Raw genomic sequence first — 18,541 nt, 5'->3', positions numbered from 1 at the left:
GCCACCGGACGCTGGAACAGTGCGTCCTGTGCCTGCAGTTCAACTTGTTAGGTTGCTGACTTCTAGCTCCGAACTCCAAATTCGATGATCTTGGACATTTTGGAAAGCTTACTTAGAGTACTATCCAATATATATGAATACTCAATCCAAATCAAAATGGATCAAAGCAGTATTCCAATCTAAAGGCCATCCTAATGTCCGGAGAACACCGAACGACTTCTCTCTCTTCTCCAAGTTGAACAAAATCAACTTCAACACCTTCTCCTTTGCAAATGTGCCAACACCACCAAGTGTACACCACCATGTATAAGTGTGTTAGCATTTTCACAAATATTTTCCCAAAGGAGTTAGCCTCTCAACTTGCCACGCCACTCGATCCTAACACGTATGCAAAGTTAGATCGCTCAAGTGGCACTAGATGACCGATATGCAAACAAGTTTGCCCCTCTTGATAGTACGGCCATCTATCCTAAATCCGGTCATAAACTTCTCTACACACCTATGACCGGTGAAATGGAAAAGCCCTAGGTTATACCTTTGCCTTGCGCTTTCCATCCCATCTCCTCCAATGTTGATGCAACACATGCACCAACCAATCACCAAATGATATGATCCACTTCATATCATCACGTGACCGTATTGGTTCATCGATCTTGACCTCACTTGCTCTTCACTGTTGCCTCGGTCCATCGGCGCCAAGTCTTGCTCAAGCTTCACCGTCACACGCGGTCCTTCGCTTCAAAGCCTCCGACTTGCCCTTCACTCTTGCAACCGGTCCATCGAGCCAAGCCTCATCTTGATCTTCTCCACCTTGGTCACATGACTCCATGTCATGTCTCATATGCAATGAGCTCCTCCATCATCACATCATCACCTGTGGACTAATCTCCTGTGTATCTCATATAAACACTATTAGTTCACCTAAGTTGTCACTCAATTACCAAAACCAAACAAGGACCTTTCAATCTTGCTATGGGGGCGAAGCGAAGATCTTGCAGTGGAGGAGGAGGGCTCTTGCAGTGGGGGCGAAGCAGAGATGTCTCGTCGCCGGCCGCCGGTGAGCCACGCGAAGGATGGTCACACGCGTGGCTAGTCTTGCCGGTGCCGAGACCGGATGCACGAGCTACTCGGCGAGGAGCTCGTTGTCGCCGCCGACGACATGTCTTGGACCGCGGCAATGGAGCGCAGCTTCGCGCGGATGGACAGCGAGGTGATGTCGGTGGGCGGGCGCGCGGCCGCCAGCGGCGCCTGCCGCTGCGACGCGCACAAGTGCGACCACGTGGGGTCCACCGCCATGGTGGCCGTCGTGGAGGAGCGGCGCGTGGTGGTGGCCAACTGCGGCGACAGCCGCGCCGTGCTGTGCTGCGGCGGGGACGGCGCACCGTCGGTGCCGCTATCGTCGGACCACAAGCCCGACCGGCCCGACGAGCTAGCACGGATTGAGGCCGCGGGCGAGCGCGTCATCTTCTAGGAGGGCGCGCGCGTGCTGGGCGTGTCGTACGTGTCGTCGGTGCCGGAGGTGACGGTCACCAACCGGTCCAACGGCGACGAGTGCCTCATCCTGGCCAGCGACGGGCCGTGGGACGTGGTCAGCAACAAGGCCGCGTGCGAGGTGGCACGCGCCTGCCTCCGCAGGGGCCGCGCCAAGTGGTGCGCCGAGGCCGCCGCGCTGCTCACCAAGCTGGCCCTCGCCAGGCGCAGCTCCGACAACGTCTCGGTCATCGTCGTCGTATGCTAGGTGTTCGATGAAATGTTTAAGAGGGGAGTAAGCTCACCAGAGGTAATTGTATGTAGTGCAAATCAGATAACCAAACACATCTAGTTGTTGGCCAGACTTAGTTGATACATGCAACCAAACAAGTCATTCTGGTTTGTTAAAGACAGACTTGGGCTAGCCAGGCTTAGTTTTACACCTGACAATTTTCTGCATTAGTTTTTTGTGTCGTCGTCATGTACTTGTGATCTATCCATCCATATTCCATGGTAAAAAAAATCCGAGCTCGTTGTGTATACATATACGGGCCTTGTTTAGTTCGTAAAAATTTTGGTTTTTAGCTACTGTAACACTTTATTTTTATTTGACAAACATTGTCCAATCACGAAGTAACTAGGCTCAAAAGATTCATCTGACAAATTACAGATAAATTGTGCAATTAGTTTTTATTTTCATTTATATTTAATGTTCCATATATGCGACCAAAGATTCAATGTAACGGAACGACCAAAGATTCAATGTAACGGAAAATCTTGAAAATTTTTGTGAACTAAACAAGACCTCAATAAAAGAAAATCAGTGACACTAGCATGGATCCTTGCACAATTGTGCAGGCTAGTAACCGTGGGAGACCCTGCGCTAATGCGCAGCAGAAGGGGAGGGAGAATTTGTTTGTTATAATAGTCGATATATTCAAGCTTCTTTCAGTCCCAAATACAAGACCATAAGTCTGGATGTTTGGTATAAGATGCATATATGAGTGTGTTTGGTTCCCTGTATTAGGGCCTAGCTAGGCTTATGAATACAAGTTGGGCTTATTTGGATGTTTGCTTAGCCTGTTATCCAGGCTAACGCAAGCCAGATTGGGGAGATTTGGGTGGCTTCCTGAAAACGGCCGATTCGGCCGTTCTCTCGAAGTCTGGCTCGTGCTCGTGATTAGGATGAGTTCGCTCACCTTATCTGTACCCCACCGGCCACCACGCCTCCACCGTATCCCGCCGCTCGAGCTCAACGCCTCCACCCGCATCTCGTTGCCTTGCTCCCACTTCTCCTCGCGCTCTGCATCCTGCCCCTGCGCTCCGGCTCCCCCAACTGCAGCGGCGGCCGCGTCGGCGGTGAGGGGGAAGAAACACCGCCTGCGTTGTCCAGGCACGTGGTGCGATTTCTAGAGTACCGCCGCGCAGAGGAGCACCAGGAGTACCTAGACGCGGGCCTCTGTGGCGCCGGCGCCAGCACCTTTGCCTCCACGGCGTGGCCTGGCGGTGGGTGGAGATGCGCGGCAGGATCCAACTTCGCGGTGCTCGAGATCCGCGAGGCCGTCGTGGCGGTGGTGCGGGCGCTCGGGCGCGTGCGGGATGTGCACGCCGATGCCACCTACCCGTGGTCCCCCTATCGGCGTCGGTGGATAGGCCTCGGGAAAGGCGATGGCGGTGTCCGGAGCCGCTCCGCGCGCCGGCCGTGGGGTACGGAGAATTCGTCTTCCACTCCACGTGCGCCTGAGGACGTTCTTCCGGTCCCTCTCTGTGGGCAGCCGGCGCAAGAACCTGACCATGCCCCGGCCGTTGTCCGTCTCGCCGCCGCCACCGCCGATCCTGCTGCCTCCACCGTTGAATCGGACTCCTCCGTCGCCAAATCGGTTTCCACCGCCATCGAATCTTCCTTCCCCGCCATTGTCAAACCAGATAAGATGAAGGATAAGCTCACCATGGCAAAGAAAGAGGTGACTACACTAGAACTAGTCTAGCAACCAAACAAGATCTAGCTAGGCCAGACTCGCTTAGACACAACAACCAAACAAGTGCTGGTTGTATAACTAATGCTGGCTACAGCTAGCCTAGACTATTTTTGTTAGCTAGACTTGGTGGAGAAATGAACCAAACACACCCTATATAACCTCTACCATAGTATTGTACGGGTTGATGAACATTGTATAATATGCACGGTTTTGATTCTTCAATTAAGATCCGAACCATTTTGCGTTGATATCATGGTGACAATTCTATTATCTACAAGATGTATTATTCTTTTCTGCCACTATGGATTAAAATCAAACAATGTGTTAGCTTTTGAGTTTTCAAATGATTATCGTACATGTTCCCTCTCTACTGCAAAGGTCTTCACAGTATCCCTTAAAAGTGTTTTTGTTGTCCCTTACTTTGATTGTGACAGAAAACTCTATGTTCAGATTATAATTGGGTTTTGTGTTTTGATAAAAAAATGATTTAGTTCTTGTACTGATAGCGACTGACTAAATTTATTTGAATTTTCCCTTAGGTTGATAGAGATCTTGTTTATTAATTTTTTAACAATAAGAAAGAGGTCGACCAAATGTAAAATTTTGTTGTTCAGTTTGCAATATTCAGTGAGTTTGAGTTGAATGGAAATGATTGTATAGGATTTTTTACGCTCTCAAGGATGCGCTGGAACAACAGTTTTTCTAACACTGCATTAGCCTCAAGTAAGAAAACAATTGGGTATTCGTTAGTCTTAGACTCTTAGTTAAGTAAAAAATTGTACCTTCTCTTTGATTTTAAAGAAAGCAGTTTGAATTATATATTTTGGTGTTGTTTTGTGATTCACGAGACTTTACATATGTTTTATGTGTGGAGTTGTATGTCATGGGATTTTATTATATATATACCCGTAGCAATGCATAGGCACTTATCTAGTAAGAGGAAAAAACAGCAAAGAGTCAAATTGATTAAGCATTTTGCCATTAATCGGTTAAAGAAAGTTCCAAAGCTAGCTATAAAAATCTCTAGAGCACAATAAGGAAAAACAACAACAAAAGGCTTAATAAGACACAAAAAATGTAAAAGAAATTAGAAAAAAATAAAATAAAGTAGCAAAATAGTTAAAAATCGCTAGAGGGAAGGTATGTAAAAAAAATAAAAAATGAAAATTATAAATAAAGTAGTGAAATAGTAGGAAGGGCATGTAAAAAACTACAAATATAAATAAAGTAGTAAATTTTTTAAAAAAATCGCTAGAGGAAGGGCTTGAACCTTCGACCTTGTGGTTAACAGCCACACGCTCTAACCAACTGAGCTACTCCAGCAATTTATGTTTTAGAACATTAGTTATTTTTTTGGTAAATAAACTTCATCGCGACTATATCCGAATCGTACAAGATCACGCGAGCGTGTCCGCGGCCCGCTTTCCTCCGCCAACTAGAACATCATCCTCCAACAACGCTAGCGCCCAGTTCGTCGATCGGAGGGCACGGCGAGGCGACGACAGCGCCATGAGCTACCAGAAGGTCCCGGAGTCCTATCCTCCACCAGGCAAGCTCCCCCTCCCCCCATCTCTCCTCCGTCTTCTCCAATCCCTGCACCGACTTCCGTTTCCTCGATCTGAATTCCCCGGTCAGAGATCCCCTCCTCTTCGGTTCCAATCCGTCGGCCACAGATCGAGTCGTGACCCTTCTGAGAGTCGGCATGAATGCAGCGCTGGATCTTCTCTCGGTCGGTTGAAGTTTGGAAAGCCCATTGTTACTCATCTGATCCGATTTTTTGGGTGCTGTTTCTGCAGGGTACGCGCAGCCGTACCCGCCGCCGCAGGCTCCACCGCAGGGGCCTTTCTACCCGCCGCCGCAGCAGCCGCCGCCTCCGGGGTACCAGGGCTACTTTAACAACGGCCAGCAGCCCTACGGGTACCCGCCGCCGCGCGATGGACATCACCATCACGGCCACCATCACCACCATGACGACCACCATCACCATCACCACCACCACCACCACGAAGACGATGACTGCTGCCTTGGCTTCCTGAAAGGATGGTAATGTAGTCCTTGCTCTTTTCTGATCACTTTTTTTTTTGAGCAACAACAACGGGGTTGACTCCCCACCTGATTATATTACCACTGATTCCAGACAAGTCTGGTGGGTGGAGGGCTGTGGTCCGGGTTTAGGCGTGGCGCCATTACATGAGCACAATACATGAATCAAGGGAAAAGATAGAGATTATAGATTATATTACCACTGATTCCAGACAAGTCTGGTGGATGGAGGGGCATGGCCCGGGTTTAGGCGTGGCGCCAATTACATGAATCAGGGAAAAGATACAGATTACATTACATCCAATCTATATAAACTCCAGAAGTAAGACAGCAGAGGAGCATTTCTAGGAAAGCGGCACTGCCAAAGTTGTGCTGAGGTCTTTCAGGCCATGACCAATCTGTCCACGCTAGGGGGGAGCTCTTGGAATACCACATCATGTTGGTGTTTCCACAATTCGCAGCAGCAGATTTTGATCACTTAGGATAGAAAAAGGGAATCATCTATATGTTTTAGCTATTTACGTAGGAAGTAATAATCTTGTGCTGATCAATTTATGTTTTTATACAAACTGATCAATTTATATCAGGGAAATCAGTGAATCTGTTGTCTAAATAAGCAATATTTGAACTGAGCCATGTACAATTGGTAAAAAGAAAGGAATAAATTTGGTTTCTGCAATTTTCTTGATGAAAATGGCATACGCTTTGTTCATGTTCTAGGCATACTGAAAACGTATACTGATTTGATTTGTCTCCGCATTGAAATGGCAGATAGCCTCAAATGCTAAGCTATATCGCGAAAGCTTAGTAACATTTCATTTGTTCATGTTCCCTTGCTTGATTAGTTGCCTTACAGTGTTGCTGTTTGTGCATCTTTTCTAGGACTAACAATGATCTGCAATAGTTGAAAGAATGAAATTAAGAATATATGCAGGCTTGGTTGCCATGCTTATAAACTTATTTAGATAGGTTGTATTTACTGTATGTTGACATGTTACGGGTTTAATAAACGACCTTTCTTGGCCATGAAATATTATGAAGTATTGTTGCATGGTGTATGCTGAGATTGTGGAGATTACACCCTCTGATTCAAAATACATGTCGTTTAGGACATTGATAAGGTCTACAAGGTCAAACCTTGGTTAATAGTTTCTTTCGAAGATGACATGTACTTCGAATAGAAGGAAATGCCTACTATGCTCTGTACTTGGCCTAACACAAAATAAGTGAATCTGCAGTCTCAATATTTTATTTTCTGATAAAATGTTGCACTCTCATATTAGGTCAATGTTATCTAATGTGTACATCAATTACTACTGTTGACCAAAACAGCACCTCCTTAATATCAGTCATTTAACTAATTTCAATATACCTGTGAAGCTGAACGGGGAAAATAACACACATTGCCAATGTGTTATGGAAGTATTTCTGAACATGCTAAAGTTTTTGAAATATGGCAAATATATTTGATACCTGGATTTATCTAATCTCTCTATGGTGTTTTGGGTGTGCAATGTCGCTAAGAGTAAGTTTGTGCTGATATTGGACTATGTCTTGAGGAGGCTGCAGCATGACTATTTTCATCATAATTCATAACCCATATATGTCTTGAGAAAGGAACATTGTAGTGTTTCTAGTTCATTCAATATAGTTCATAACTCATATGTGTTTCCTTTTGCAGGCTGGCTGCTCTTTGCTGCTGCTGCATGCTGGATGAGTGTTGCTGCTGCTTCTGACATACATGCACCTGAAGCTCGTTGTATCTGGCATCCTGGGACGGGAAAATTAGCTCGAGCATTTGACTGATTATGGTTGCTTGACAGTGTTACTTGAATTTTCGTTGTGTTATTGTTCATAAAAATCTGAATAATGTATCGTGTTAATAAAAGGTATTTGCAATGTTTCTTTCTCTGTCTGTTCCGATCTGATTGGTCCATGAAAAGACATGAAATCCTTTCTTGGCAAGATGTTCGTTTGAGCTTATCAGTCGAATCTGTCAGCCATTTAGCAGTGTTTTTCTCTCACAACAAAATAACAAATCAGTCAACAGTATTTTCTGCCATGGCTTATCAGCCAAACGACAAATTCAGTGATATAATGCGCCAAACGGAGCTGACAATCCAGACGAATGCTCAACTCAGAGAGAGAGAGAGAGAGAGAGAGAGAGAGAGAGAGAGAGAGAGAGAGAGAGAGAGAGAGAGTAGCAGTGAGCAAAATGCTAATCTTTATAATGCGAATCCTGATTTTTCCGATGGTCTTCAAAAAACACTAGTTCACAAATTCTGTGGTATTGTATAGCTTTGGTCTTAAAAAAACACTAGTTCATAGATAGTGTTGTATATTATATAAACTCGTGTAGTGATCCGATATAGAGCGTGCTTGATACATAGGCTAATTGCTAGTTAGCTAAAAAAATAGCCAAAATTAGGTTTGGTGATCTAAACAGGAATGAATAGAACAAGGGAAAATAATTGCCCGATCACATGACTTGGTCTGTTCATCTCCATCCTTACGTGTTCCCTCTTCAATTCAAATGTGTCCTTGGACAAGAAACCCCAGCCCCTTTGTCTCTGGATGGTCGACCGAAAGCGAAGCGCGGTACAACTGCTAGCTGCATCTCGTCAGGTCCATCCGTTCACGCTTTATCCAATCCTCCATCTTGGGTCTTGTTTAGTTTGCAAAAAATTTTGTTTTTGGCTACTGTAGCATTTTGTTTTTATTTGACAAACATTGTCCAATCACGAAGTAACTAGGCTCAAAAGATTCATCTCACAAATTACAGGTAAACTGTGCAGTTAGTTTTTATTTTCGTATATATTTAATGCTCCATGCATACGACTAAAGATTTGATGTGACGAGGAATCTTGAAATTTTTTGCGAACTAAACAAATATGCTTCTGCTGCACACCAAGTCAAGTGAAACTGTATACCGATCGAGTTGCATTTAGGAAGAAGGGATATAAATTAGGGCCTGTTTAGATTGGGAAACAAAATTTTTTGGGTGTCACATCGGATGTGTCGGAAGGATGTCGGGAGGAGTTTTTAGAGACTAATAAAAAAACAAATTACATAGCTCGTCAGGAAACTGCAAGACAAATTTATTAAGCATAATTAATCTATCATTAACATATGTGGGTTACTGTAGCACTTAAGGCTAATCATGGAGTAACTAGGCTTAAAAGATTCGTCTCGCGATTCTCAACTAAACTGTGTAATTAGTTTATTTTTTTATTTACATTTAATGTTCTATGCATGTGTCTAAAGATTCGATGGGATGGATGAAAAATTTTTGAGTGGGGAACTAAACAGGGCCTTAAACAACGTCGGTGCACTTTCACTGCTACTGATGATGTGTCACAATTTCTTTTTTTTTTTTTTGAAACGAGATGTGTCACAATTTCCAAAGCTACTGTATCTACAAGTTGTTAACTGAAGAAGAGATGAGCCTGGCATGGAGGATGGAAGCCACTCAGACTAGCCAAGGAGGCTGCCTGCGAGACCACGCGCAGCGGAGGAGCTTGGCCACGCAATGTGTAGCCTAGCTAGCCTCTGCAGCTGGAGGCCACAGGCAGCTCATCCTTGGCTACCAAAGCAGAGCTTCCATCGCCATGCAAGGCCACTCCTCTGCTTTGGTAGCTCATCAATATCCGAATGAATCATGAATTGGTTTCAGATAAGAGCCGCCCGGACTAGCCAAGGAGACTGCCTGTGATCGAGGCCACAAGAAGAGCAAATTAAACGTGCACAGAGTTAATAAGCTCTCAAGCCAAGCCAAGAGGCCACAGGCAAGTCATCCTTGGCTATCTGGGCAGACTCTTATCGCCACGCCACTCTCTGTCACACACAATGTGTGTGTGTTTGTGTTTGTGTTTTTGTTTGTGCCTTGGATGCAATGCTCTGCTTGCCATTCGGCTATTTATACTGTCCAAGTACAGAAATGAGTTGGTGACTGCTGGTAGCTGGTAAGGTCACATATAGAAGATGGAAGCAGCTACCAGAGCAGAGAGAGAGCTTTGTTTGGCAGAAACGACCCTTGCAGGTTGCAGCATCGAACATATCCTCATCTCCTCTTTTTCCTTGAAATGTGCACATCACATCCATCCAGATGATGCATGTCCTGCCCATATGTCAATGATTCAGTGGTGCATCTTATCGGCTTGCCGAAATTAGAAAAAACCGGGACCGGGAATATATGATTTCGTTCCTGCAAGGAGCACCTGTATATCTCCGGGAAGATCATGTTGACCTTCGAAAGGTATTGGATCGTCTTTGTTTCTTTGTCGGATCATCTGTTGACCTTCATAAAGTTGTTAGAATAGATATAGATTTGATCCCTTGTGTAGATATACCGCAAAGAACAGTGTCCTATACCATTCTGGAGATTTCTCCGTGGACGGTGGACCCGTTGACGTTGACACAAATTACTGAATTCGTCTTTGTCAATCAATCTCAATAATTTGTCAGGTTCAGTCTTTAAAAATGCTTATAGAGCATGCGTGTGTTCATAGAGGGTGAGTATGATTGTGTGTAATCTTAAAAGCAAAACTAAATTCGTGATGTTGCTTAGTGATTGTTGTCATATTGAAATGGCACAGTTGAGATGTGTCTTTGTCATGTGACGATGAGTAATTATCAAGCATGGTAAAGTCCATTTAGAATCTTGCTTATCACTAACTAGACGTGAAGTGATGGCGGTGCAACATGTTTCTTGGTTTGTCTATATGTAGGTGTAGGTGTTGGAGAGGACTTTGATGGTCGATAGAGATAGAGAAAGTCAAGCTGTTCATGCCGATATACCATGGGCGGATGAGAAGCCCTCTTGAACTGAGGGACCAAATATGAGAGAGGATCATGGGTCATCTACAACAAGCACAAGGGAAACAAGAGCGCATGCGGAATGTGATGAAGATGATGTTGATCGGAGTAACAGTGAGAAGGACTTGCTAATCACTCAAGCCAAGGAAAAAATGGACACATAATGACATCATGTAAGAAGCATGTGAGCTACGTAGACTTGAGTTTGTTTAGCGGTTTGGGGATCAAAATAGTGTGCACCAAGTTTACTGGTTTGGACCACAGAACCATGAAGCGGAAAGTTTGGTAGCACATGGTGATATTTCCAAGTTAGTGTCGAGGCTAAGCGAAGGGACTATATTTCCCTTGTATGGTAATAGGCTAGGTTAGATAGTAGGAGCGTTATTGAAATGTGTAATGACATTATAAATAAGAGAAGTGGCTTTCCAAGATAGCAACCCCTTTCATTTTCTAGGGCTAGACAATTACAATGATACATAACAAATAAAAGATAGGCTAGAGTATGGCTCAAGACCTGTCTGACACGACCTGACTTAATAGGTTCGCCTGCTAAGAGCATACTATCCCATAAACCCCTAGCTTGATGTCTCCGCACTTCAAGCCGAGTGCTTCACATATGATCAACCTTTTAAAATTATATTGTGGATATATATAGTGTGCACGCACAAAAGTAGTATATAGTTTGCCTGAAAATGTAATCCGATTCATATTCTTCCCAATTTTTTGCTAATAAATTCTCAGAAGAAATAACGTTCCCATTATTGTATATATAAACTGTGTTGCGTTCAAGAGCATTGAACTAGTATAAACGCTATGTACCGTGATACGATCTCGATCTGTTATGGCTACGTACAACACTCCATCATCTTCATTGTTCAGTGACAAAATACTGACATAATGATGGTCATTAATATTAGATTAGAGACATTATCATTCTTTAATTTCGTCTATAAACTTAGGATAGAAAAAAAATTTCATTCCATCTCATAAAAAAATAGATACTATTAATTAAATTTGGTACATCTGCCGGAGCACTGTAAGAAAGCTCTAACTGAAGAAAGTATTGTTCTATTGCATAACCACCAAAGACGGTTTTTTTTCCCCTTAAGCGCACATGCCCTCACTCTCTCACCCATTGAGTTTGCTTTGAGAAGTGTGCAAATACACATCTCAGCGAATCCAATAAATGAGAAAGTGAGGGCACATGCCCTCAAAGGCAAAATAAACTTTACCCATAACCACCTCTCTGGCTTCACTCTGAAGCAGGAATAAGAAATGAACAGAAGGGCAAATAAAGTGCCGTTAACTCGTGAATTGGTCTGATCATCTCCATCTTGTCATCTGTACCCCTTTGTGTGTTCCTTCTCCATTTCAACGTACGTGCCTGAAAACCCCCAGTTAGTGTCCCTTCGTCCCTTGCTGGAGGTCACAGAACACACCAAAGCCAAGGTTGTTCAAGGTGTTGCGATGAGGCCGGGGACGTAGTAGACTGAATGAAACTGTACGTATTAAAAAAGAAACAACAAAAGTGTTCAGTAAGGAGTTCTATAAGCGGATAGAAAAAAAAACACTGAGATGTTGTTTATGTCTAGTCCGTGACATTATTCTCATGTTGCATCCATGCACTGCTGACCGAACATTGCAGTGCAGCAAGTGATGAAATTAAACTGAAGAAGAGACGAGCCTGGCATGAAGGATGAGAGCCGCTGAGGCTAGCCAAGGAGACTGCCTGCGATCGACAACCACACACACACGCGCGCGCAGAAGAAGAGCCTCCTGCCGCAGGTGGAGTGGAGGCCACAGGCAAGTCATCCTTGGCTACCAGAGCAGTGCTCTCATCGCCATGCGAGGCCGGCCCCTCCTCTTCTCCTGCTCTCGGCCATCTCTGCAAAACTATACTCCCCAGCTAGAGCTAGCTAGCTCTCTCAAGTATCACACTGTCACACACACCTAGCTAGCTACTCCGGCGGTCCGACCTGAAACTTTCCCGATCGGGGCTGGTCGATGGTTTGTGCGCCACCTCCTCGCTGCCTCCATTTATAGCAGTCGCAAATCAGCAAGCTGACGCCGACGGGAACCGGAAAAGAATGGGCAAAACCAAGGCGCGGTCCATGCCCATGCCGATGCCGCTGGCTGAACAGATGATATAGATATCTCGATCTTTCCCTTATTGGAAAAAGCACAGGATCGGAATATGTTCTTCCCCATCCCGCCATCCGTAACCGTAATGATTTGTATTGTGCGGTGGCGGTGCCCATGCTCATGTCGGCATGTCTCCGCGCGCAGCGCGCACCCACACGTACGTACCATGCAGCTGGGTCGAGTCCAGGGACATAACTAATGTGGCCCGACGACATCTTTTGCTGGGCTGATAAGCAAAACTATTGTTTGTTAATTTATTATGAGAGAAAAAAAATAATGCTAAATAGTTAATAAATTCGACGGATAATCCTAAATAAAAACTACTCCCTCTGTCTCTGGCAAACAAAAGACCATTCTACCCTCAATTAATTTGGGTTCCACCATTTAATCATGCACGTTAAGTCATGGTTCTCTGGTTCCAACGAGCTGCATTTAATGCCAACTAAATAGACTCAAACAATTACTATGCGCCAAAGTACTACTCCCTCCGTTCCTAAATACTGCTATTTCTATAAGAAAATTTTGTCCACAAATACTGCTATTTCTACTAACATACTCAGTCCACCAGCCCATTTAATTCTCCTCGGAACTTCCATGGTCCACCAGCCCATTTAATTTCTTCTAGGGAGTAGTACTTTGGCGCATGATAATTGTTTGAGTCTGTTTAGTTGGCATTAAATGCAGCTCGTTGGAACCAGAGAACCATGGCTTAACGTGCATGATTAAATGGTGGAACCTAAATTAATTGAGGGTAGAATGGTCTTTTGTTTGCCACACTAAGGCCCTGTTTAGTTCCCTACCCAAAAATTTTTCATCCATCTCATCGAATCTTTGGACACATGCATGGAACATTAAATGTAGATAAAAAAATAAACTAAATACACAGTTTAGTTGAGAATCGCGAGACGAATCTTTTAAGCCTAGTTACTCTATAATTAGCCTTAAGTGCTACAGTAACCCACATATGCTAATGACAGATTAATTATGCTTAATAAATTTGTCTTGCAGTTTCCTGACGAGCTATGTAATTTGTTTTTTTATTAGTTTCTAAAAACCCCTCGCGACATCCTTCCGACACATCCGATGTGACACCCAAAAAAATTTCGTTCCCAATCTAAACAAGCCCTAATATGTCTAAAATCTGCTAGAAATAACAGTATTTGGGGACGGAGGGAGTACTCCCTAGAAGAAATTAAATAGGCTGGTGGACCACGGAAGTTCCGAGGAGAAATTAAATGGGTTGGTGGACTGAGTATACTAGTAGAAATAGCAGTATTTGTGGACAAAATTTTTCTTCTAGAAATAGGAGTATTTAGAGACGGAGGGAGTAGTACAAGAAAGGCGATCTCTGCTCATCTTGCCTGTCAACGTAAAAGTACTGAACAGCTAGCCTACTCCTGGTCTAATGGTAATGTGTCCCTACGCGGCTATTGCTTCAAATTAACGCCGATCATTCTGCAAATCGGCAAACAGCTTGTGATGGGGTTTTCCATTTTTGCTGTCGTTTACAATTCTGCATTGCAATGCTGGACGTCACCAGTGACCTCAACTGCTCCAACTTTATTTTTTTAAAAAAAATCAAGCCCACGATAACCTGTCGCTCCTGTTTGCAGATTTCGGCCAACCAATGGAATCTTTCCCTCAACTATTCATATCTCTGTGTGCCCCTTTTTAATGCCTTGGTAGCCTTTTTTCTGTTTTTCCTTAGACTATTTTTAATAATAAAAACCTAAATACAAGACCTATTTTATATTTAGATAGCGCTACAGGCAAAAGTTTTAATACCTATTTTTAGACTCCTCTAATAACAAAACCTAAAAGATAACCATTTCTGCAAATGGGTCACCAGAATAAGAGTATACTCAGATCCAAATTGTGTCTCTCCTAGCACTCAAAATGGGTCTTCTATATAGGTACTCTATTAGAGACCAATATAGTTCTATTGGACACCCATTTTAGACTTGGATACCCTTATAGGTCACCTATTGGAGATTATCTTACTCTATCTACAACAAGGTTATGGGTATTCAGTGTCAGTGCTCTTTAGCATCTAATTATAGACATGTTATAGCCGACTATACTCAGTAAAATGTATATGGGTACAAATTAACCAGCCAAAACACACACGTATAGCCCAACTATAAATATGATAACTTTACACCACACTCGCGTAAAACTAGCAGGGTGAATAATTGTTTCTTCTTTCTTGCTCCTTATGCTAAGTGATGAACCCAACTCCTGTTTCAAGCGCACGATTGGTTTGTTTTGCAACGGAGCTTGGCGTGTCCCAACGATGCAGACTCACCATGATCAATAAGCTAATTAGTGAAAATGATGAAATATTTTAGTATTTGGTGAAAACATTGATGAAAATGAGTTGTTATCGGTTTGATGGGTCGTGGGCTGGCACGGCACGGCGTGCTTGACGAGCCAGTACGACACGAAAATCGGCTCGCGAGGCGTGTCTTGGGCCGAAGGCCAGACACGAAGCCCGTAGAGGCACGACCCGCTAGGCACGACGGTCCGTAGCGGCCAGGCAATCTACGGCACGGTCCAGCATAGCCCGACGACCGACGTTGGGCTGGCCACGCACGGTCCGTTGGACATCTCTAGGTGCAACCAGAAATAGATCCAAAAAAAATGTTTCAAGGTGCATTCATGGCAAAAATTCCTATGAGGAGTGGAGGGCTTCATGGGTCCAACGGCCGTAAGAGGGGGTGCTAGAGCCTCGCCCGTCCCACTGCTAGATCCGTCTCTTGGAGACAATTTGGTGCACTAATGGAGCTCCTTATTACCTCCGTATCCTTCTCTCTTATACATTGCATGTTGTTAGCCCTTCTCGCATGTGGCGAGTGCTAGTAGAAAGGTTAGAATTAAAATTTTGTTTCTCGTGAGCCCGGTTGAGGGGTCGTTGTTTCCTGTTGCATCTCGGGAACCTGGCTAAAGGGCTGTTGTAGTCATCTAATCACACTAATGTCGCGTCCTGTGGGCCTGGCTAGCCTAGATGCAGGAAACCAATTATGCCCTAATTAACTAACTTTATTATGATTTTTCCTTGGACATATGACGCTAAGGCCAGTCTCAATGCATGTTTCATGAAAGTGTCATACACATTAAATAGGGTGCCACATAAGTAAAATTGCTGACTTGGCGGGATCATTAAATGAAGGAGTTTCATCATATAAGCAAAATTGCTGACTTGGCTCGGTTAGCTAGTTTATAGTCTTGGTAACTGTGCCATGAAACTATGCATTGAGTGTCATCATGTAGCCTTACCACCGTTGAAACTAACCGGAGGGCCCAAATATGGATGGTTTTATAATAGTTCTAATTTCTTTTGTTTTCTTTTTAATCTCGTTATAAACATAGATACTTGTATACATGTATATACACTACATTTTTATAAACGTATGCATACACACTCCACTATATGAGCACCTCCAGGTCGCTTACTAAAAAAACTAATAATATCATTAAATGTAGAAAAAAATTCTCGCATTATTATGCTTCAAAAGAGGAAACTTGGACTCACCGGGTAGTTCATGAATGAATAATTTTGCTTCCGGACAGCGGTGGACTCATTTAGACTAGCCCGTCATTAGAGAATGCCATGGATTGGCCCAAAAACTCATGGGCTTTAATTTGCACGCCCTGCTCCGGGTCTGGGTCAAACGATCCTGCTATCCCGAACGTAGCGAGCTGTTAGACTATCTCCAACAGATTACCTATTACAACACCCAAACCTAAATATGCGTCGTTCACGTCGGTTTAGGTGGAAAAAACATGGTCCAACAAAGTAGGCAAAGCAGAGACCCAATTTGCGTCGGCGTGGAGTGGAAATGCAAATATGCGTCCTTCTCTCTCCTCGACCCAATCTCTGCCGCGTCCACACAACTGTTTCGCGAGAGGAGAAGGAAGAGGAAAGCGTATCTGGAAGAGTCTGCCCCGCGACGGCAGAGATCGGGAAGCAGTCTGTCTCACGATGGCAGAGATCAGGAAGCACTACCGCTGTCGCAGTCTCCACCCAAACTTCACCAGATCTCCCTGCTGGCCGTCGTGCTCATGGACGAGTTAGCCAAGCCAGCGGCGGCGGCAGCAAAGACATCGCCGATTGCGAAGTCGCGGCTATCCCCGGCACAGCGTGAGTGGGGGCAGGGGAGGCGGCACGGAGGAGCAGTGCAAGCTGGCGCAACGACTCGAGGAGGAGGAGGCGAGGGGCGGTTCCTAGCGTTCGTGGAGGGATGATTTGCGTTGGCTGTTGGGGAATCTAAAGTTTGGGTGCCGACCTTTTTCCCTGTGGACGACCCAATGCGTTTCCATCGTTGGAGACAGTCTTATCATATACAAGCTCTTTTCTATTTCTATTAGGAGCAAATATGCTCGTTACAATAACTTAACGTGGAATTTTTTTATTATTAAGGAAGGTGTCAATCAAGGGCAAAAAAGACCTATACTATTATATTTATTATTTATTTCATATTTATTATTTATTTTTAAAATTTATAGGAAAAACAAAAAAAATAAGAAATAAGAACTGAGATGTTGGTTTATGGTTAATGTTAGGGTCAACGGTGATATAGGTTTTAATTAAGTGTTATATAGGTTTTTTCATGTTCCTCCCCCACCCAACACATCAACAAAAACCTTCCGAGGATAAGAGGCGCAAATGCAAAGCCTGTTGAGACGCGTCCGTGATTAACTTTCTTTACATAGTGCAACCCAATCTAACAAAAGTGTTTGACCATATTCTCCTTCCAATCTCTCAGCTATCCGTGTCTGGCTTAAATTGTCTGATGCCATACTTATGACTCCTATTTGGTAGAGTTTTGGACGGCTCCGGCTCTAGCTTCTTTTGTACTAGTACATTATAGTGAGGAGTTATTTTCTTTTTTGCTTAAAATGGACTAGAAGTCGATGAAACTATTATTTTTTTGTTTTACCGGCTCCGACTCCTCCGCAGCATGAGTCCATATATCATACTACGTTTCTTATATTGACTAAGAATAATCGATTCCCAATAGTTATCGATTTGGTTTCGATCGAATTATTTCATTTTCGATTTCCCCTAGTACTGATGTTGTACTTCCCAAACTCAAAAAGAACTGTTAAACCTACATGCTGAGGATTGCATTTCTCGAAACTATAAATTATGATAGGTCAAGCATCGAACCAGGCTCGCTGAGCGTGTTGTCGTGCTCCTCTCATTTGTACTCTATCTGTTCCAAAAGAATATAGTACAACTAAGAATTGCATCCAGTTGAAGTGGTTCACATTTAACCAAATTTTTAGTGAATAATATTCATATTTATGACTCTAAATTATTTTTTTATAAATTATATTTTTTATCTATAGTTGATCAAATTTTTAAGATACTAAAACATAATATTGTGCTAGAATCACCTTCTTTCTTAGATGAAGGGAGTACATTGATCGATCAGGATCAGGAAGCTTTGTATCCGGCGGTGGTAGGTTGCCTGCCTCAGGTTTCGAGTACGTGTCCCGGACTCCCGGATCTCTGCTCGCCTGCTCGTGGACGGCCACGCACTCTCCGGTCTTATTTACATGCGAAAAGATTTTGGATTTCATTATTGTGGCATTTTTATTTGTTTATGATAAATATTATTTAATTATGGACTAACTAGGATTAAAAGATTCGTCTCGCGATTTACAGTTAAACTATACAATTAGTTTTTATTTTCGTCTATATTTAATGCTTCATACATGTGTTGAAAGATTCGATGTGACAGAAAATTTTAAAAATTTTTTAGTTTTCAGAGTCAACTAAACAATGCCTCGATCCCATCGCTGCGGCTGCGGTACTCGTAGCTACATAGTAGCGTCGTATTCTAACTTCTAAGGCACGGTTTACTTACACTTCAAAACTTAATTTTTTTTCAAGATTTCTCGTCATATCAAATCTTTAGACGTATGCATGAAGTATTAAATATAAATGAAAATAATAACTAATTGTACAGTTTAGTCGAAATATATAAGACGAATCTTTTGAGCCTAGTTAGTCCATGGTTAGACAATAATTACCACAAACAAACGAAAGTGGTACAGTGTCACGAAATTTTTCTCTTCACCAACTA

At 43.5% G+C, this 18,541-nt stretch overlaps 1 protein-coding gene, 1 long non-coding RNA gene, 1 other non-coding gene and 1 pseudogene across 4 annotated transcripts; 1 reads left to right on the top strand and 3 right to left on the bottom strand.

The window, feature by feature from the left end:
• On the bottom strand, positions 4,699-4,772 carry TRNAN-GUU. The gene has a single exon. It is a non-coding gene; the product is annotated as a tRNA-Asn (tRNA).
• On the bottom strand, positions 4,800-8,150 carry LOC110432759. Its single transcript, XM_021453565.1, has 4 exons — positions 8,132-8,150; positions 7,176-7,263; positions 5,251-5,503; positions 4,800-5,003 (listed from the first exon to the last, which is right to left on the bottom strand). The coding sequence occupies exons 1-4, from the start codon at positions 8,148-8,150 to the stop codon at positions 4,893-4,895; spliced, it is 471 nt and encodes a 156-aa protein (XP_021309240.1). The 3' UTR covers positions 4,800-4,892.
• Positions 8,748-9,458, top strand: LOC110432758 (annotated as a pseudogene).
• LOC110432473 lies at positions 11,271-12,451 on the bottom strand. 2 transcript variants are annotated; one of them, XR_002449916.1, is made up of 2 exons: positions 11,908-12,451; positions 11,271-11,806 (listed from the first exon to the last, which is right to left on the bottom strand). It is a non-coding gene; the product is annotated as an uncharacterized LOC110432473 (long non-coding RNA). The 2 variants fall into 2 exon arrangements; XR_002449917.1 differs by having other exon boundaries at positions 11,941-12,451.

Source organism: Sorghum bicolor, chromosome 2 (assembly GCF_000003195.3).
Source record: "Sorghum bicolor cultivar BTx623 chromosome 2, Sorghum_bicolor_NCBIv3, whole genome shotgun sequence".
NCBI lineage: Eukaryota > Viridiplantae > Streptophyta > Magnoliopsida > Poales > Poaceae > Sorghum > Sorghum bicolor.
Note: the sequence above shows the minus strand (reverse complement) of the source record. Positions and strands in the feature narration are given on the sequence as shown.

What these genes read in the sequence shown, in the direction of transcription:
- LOC110432759 (XM_021453565.1), bottom strand. An exon ending in GCAGCAGCAAAGAGCAGCCA is followed by an intron (nt 5,504 to 7,175) that starts GCCTGCAAAAGG and finishes GAAAAGAGCAAG; the next exon opens with GACTACATTACCATCCTTTC. An exon ending in GGCGGCGGGTACGGCTGCGC is followed by an intron (nt 5,004 to 5,250) that starts GTACCCTGCAGA and finishes GGGGAGGGGGAG; the next exon opens with CTTGCCTGGTGGAGGATAGG.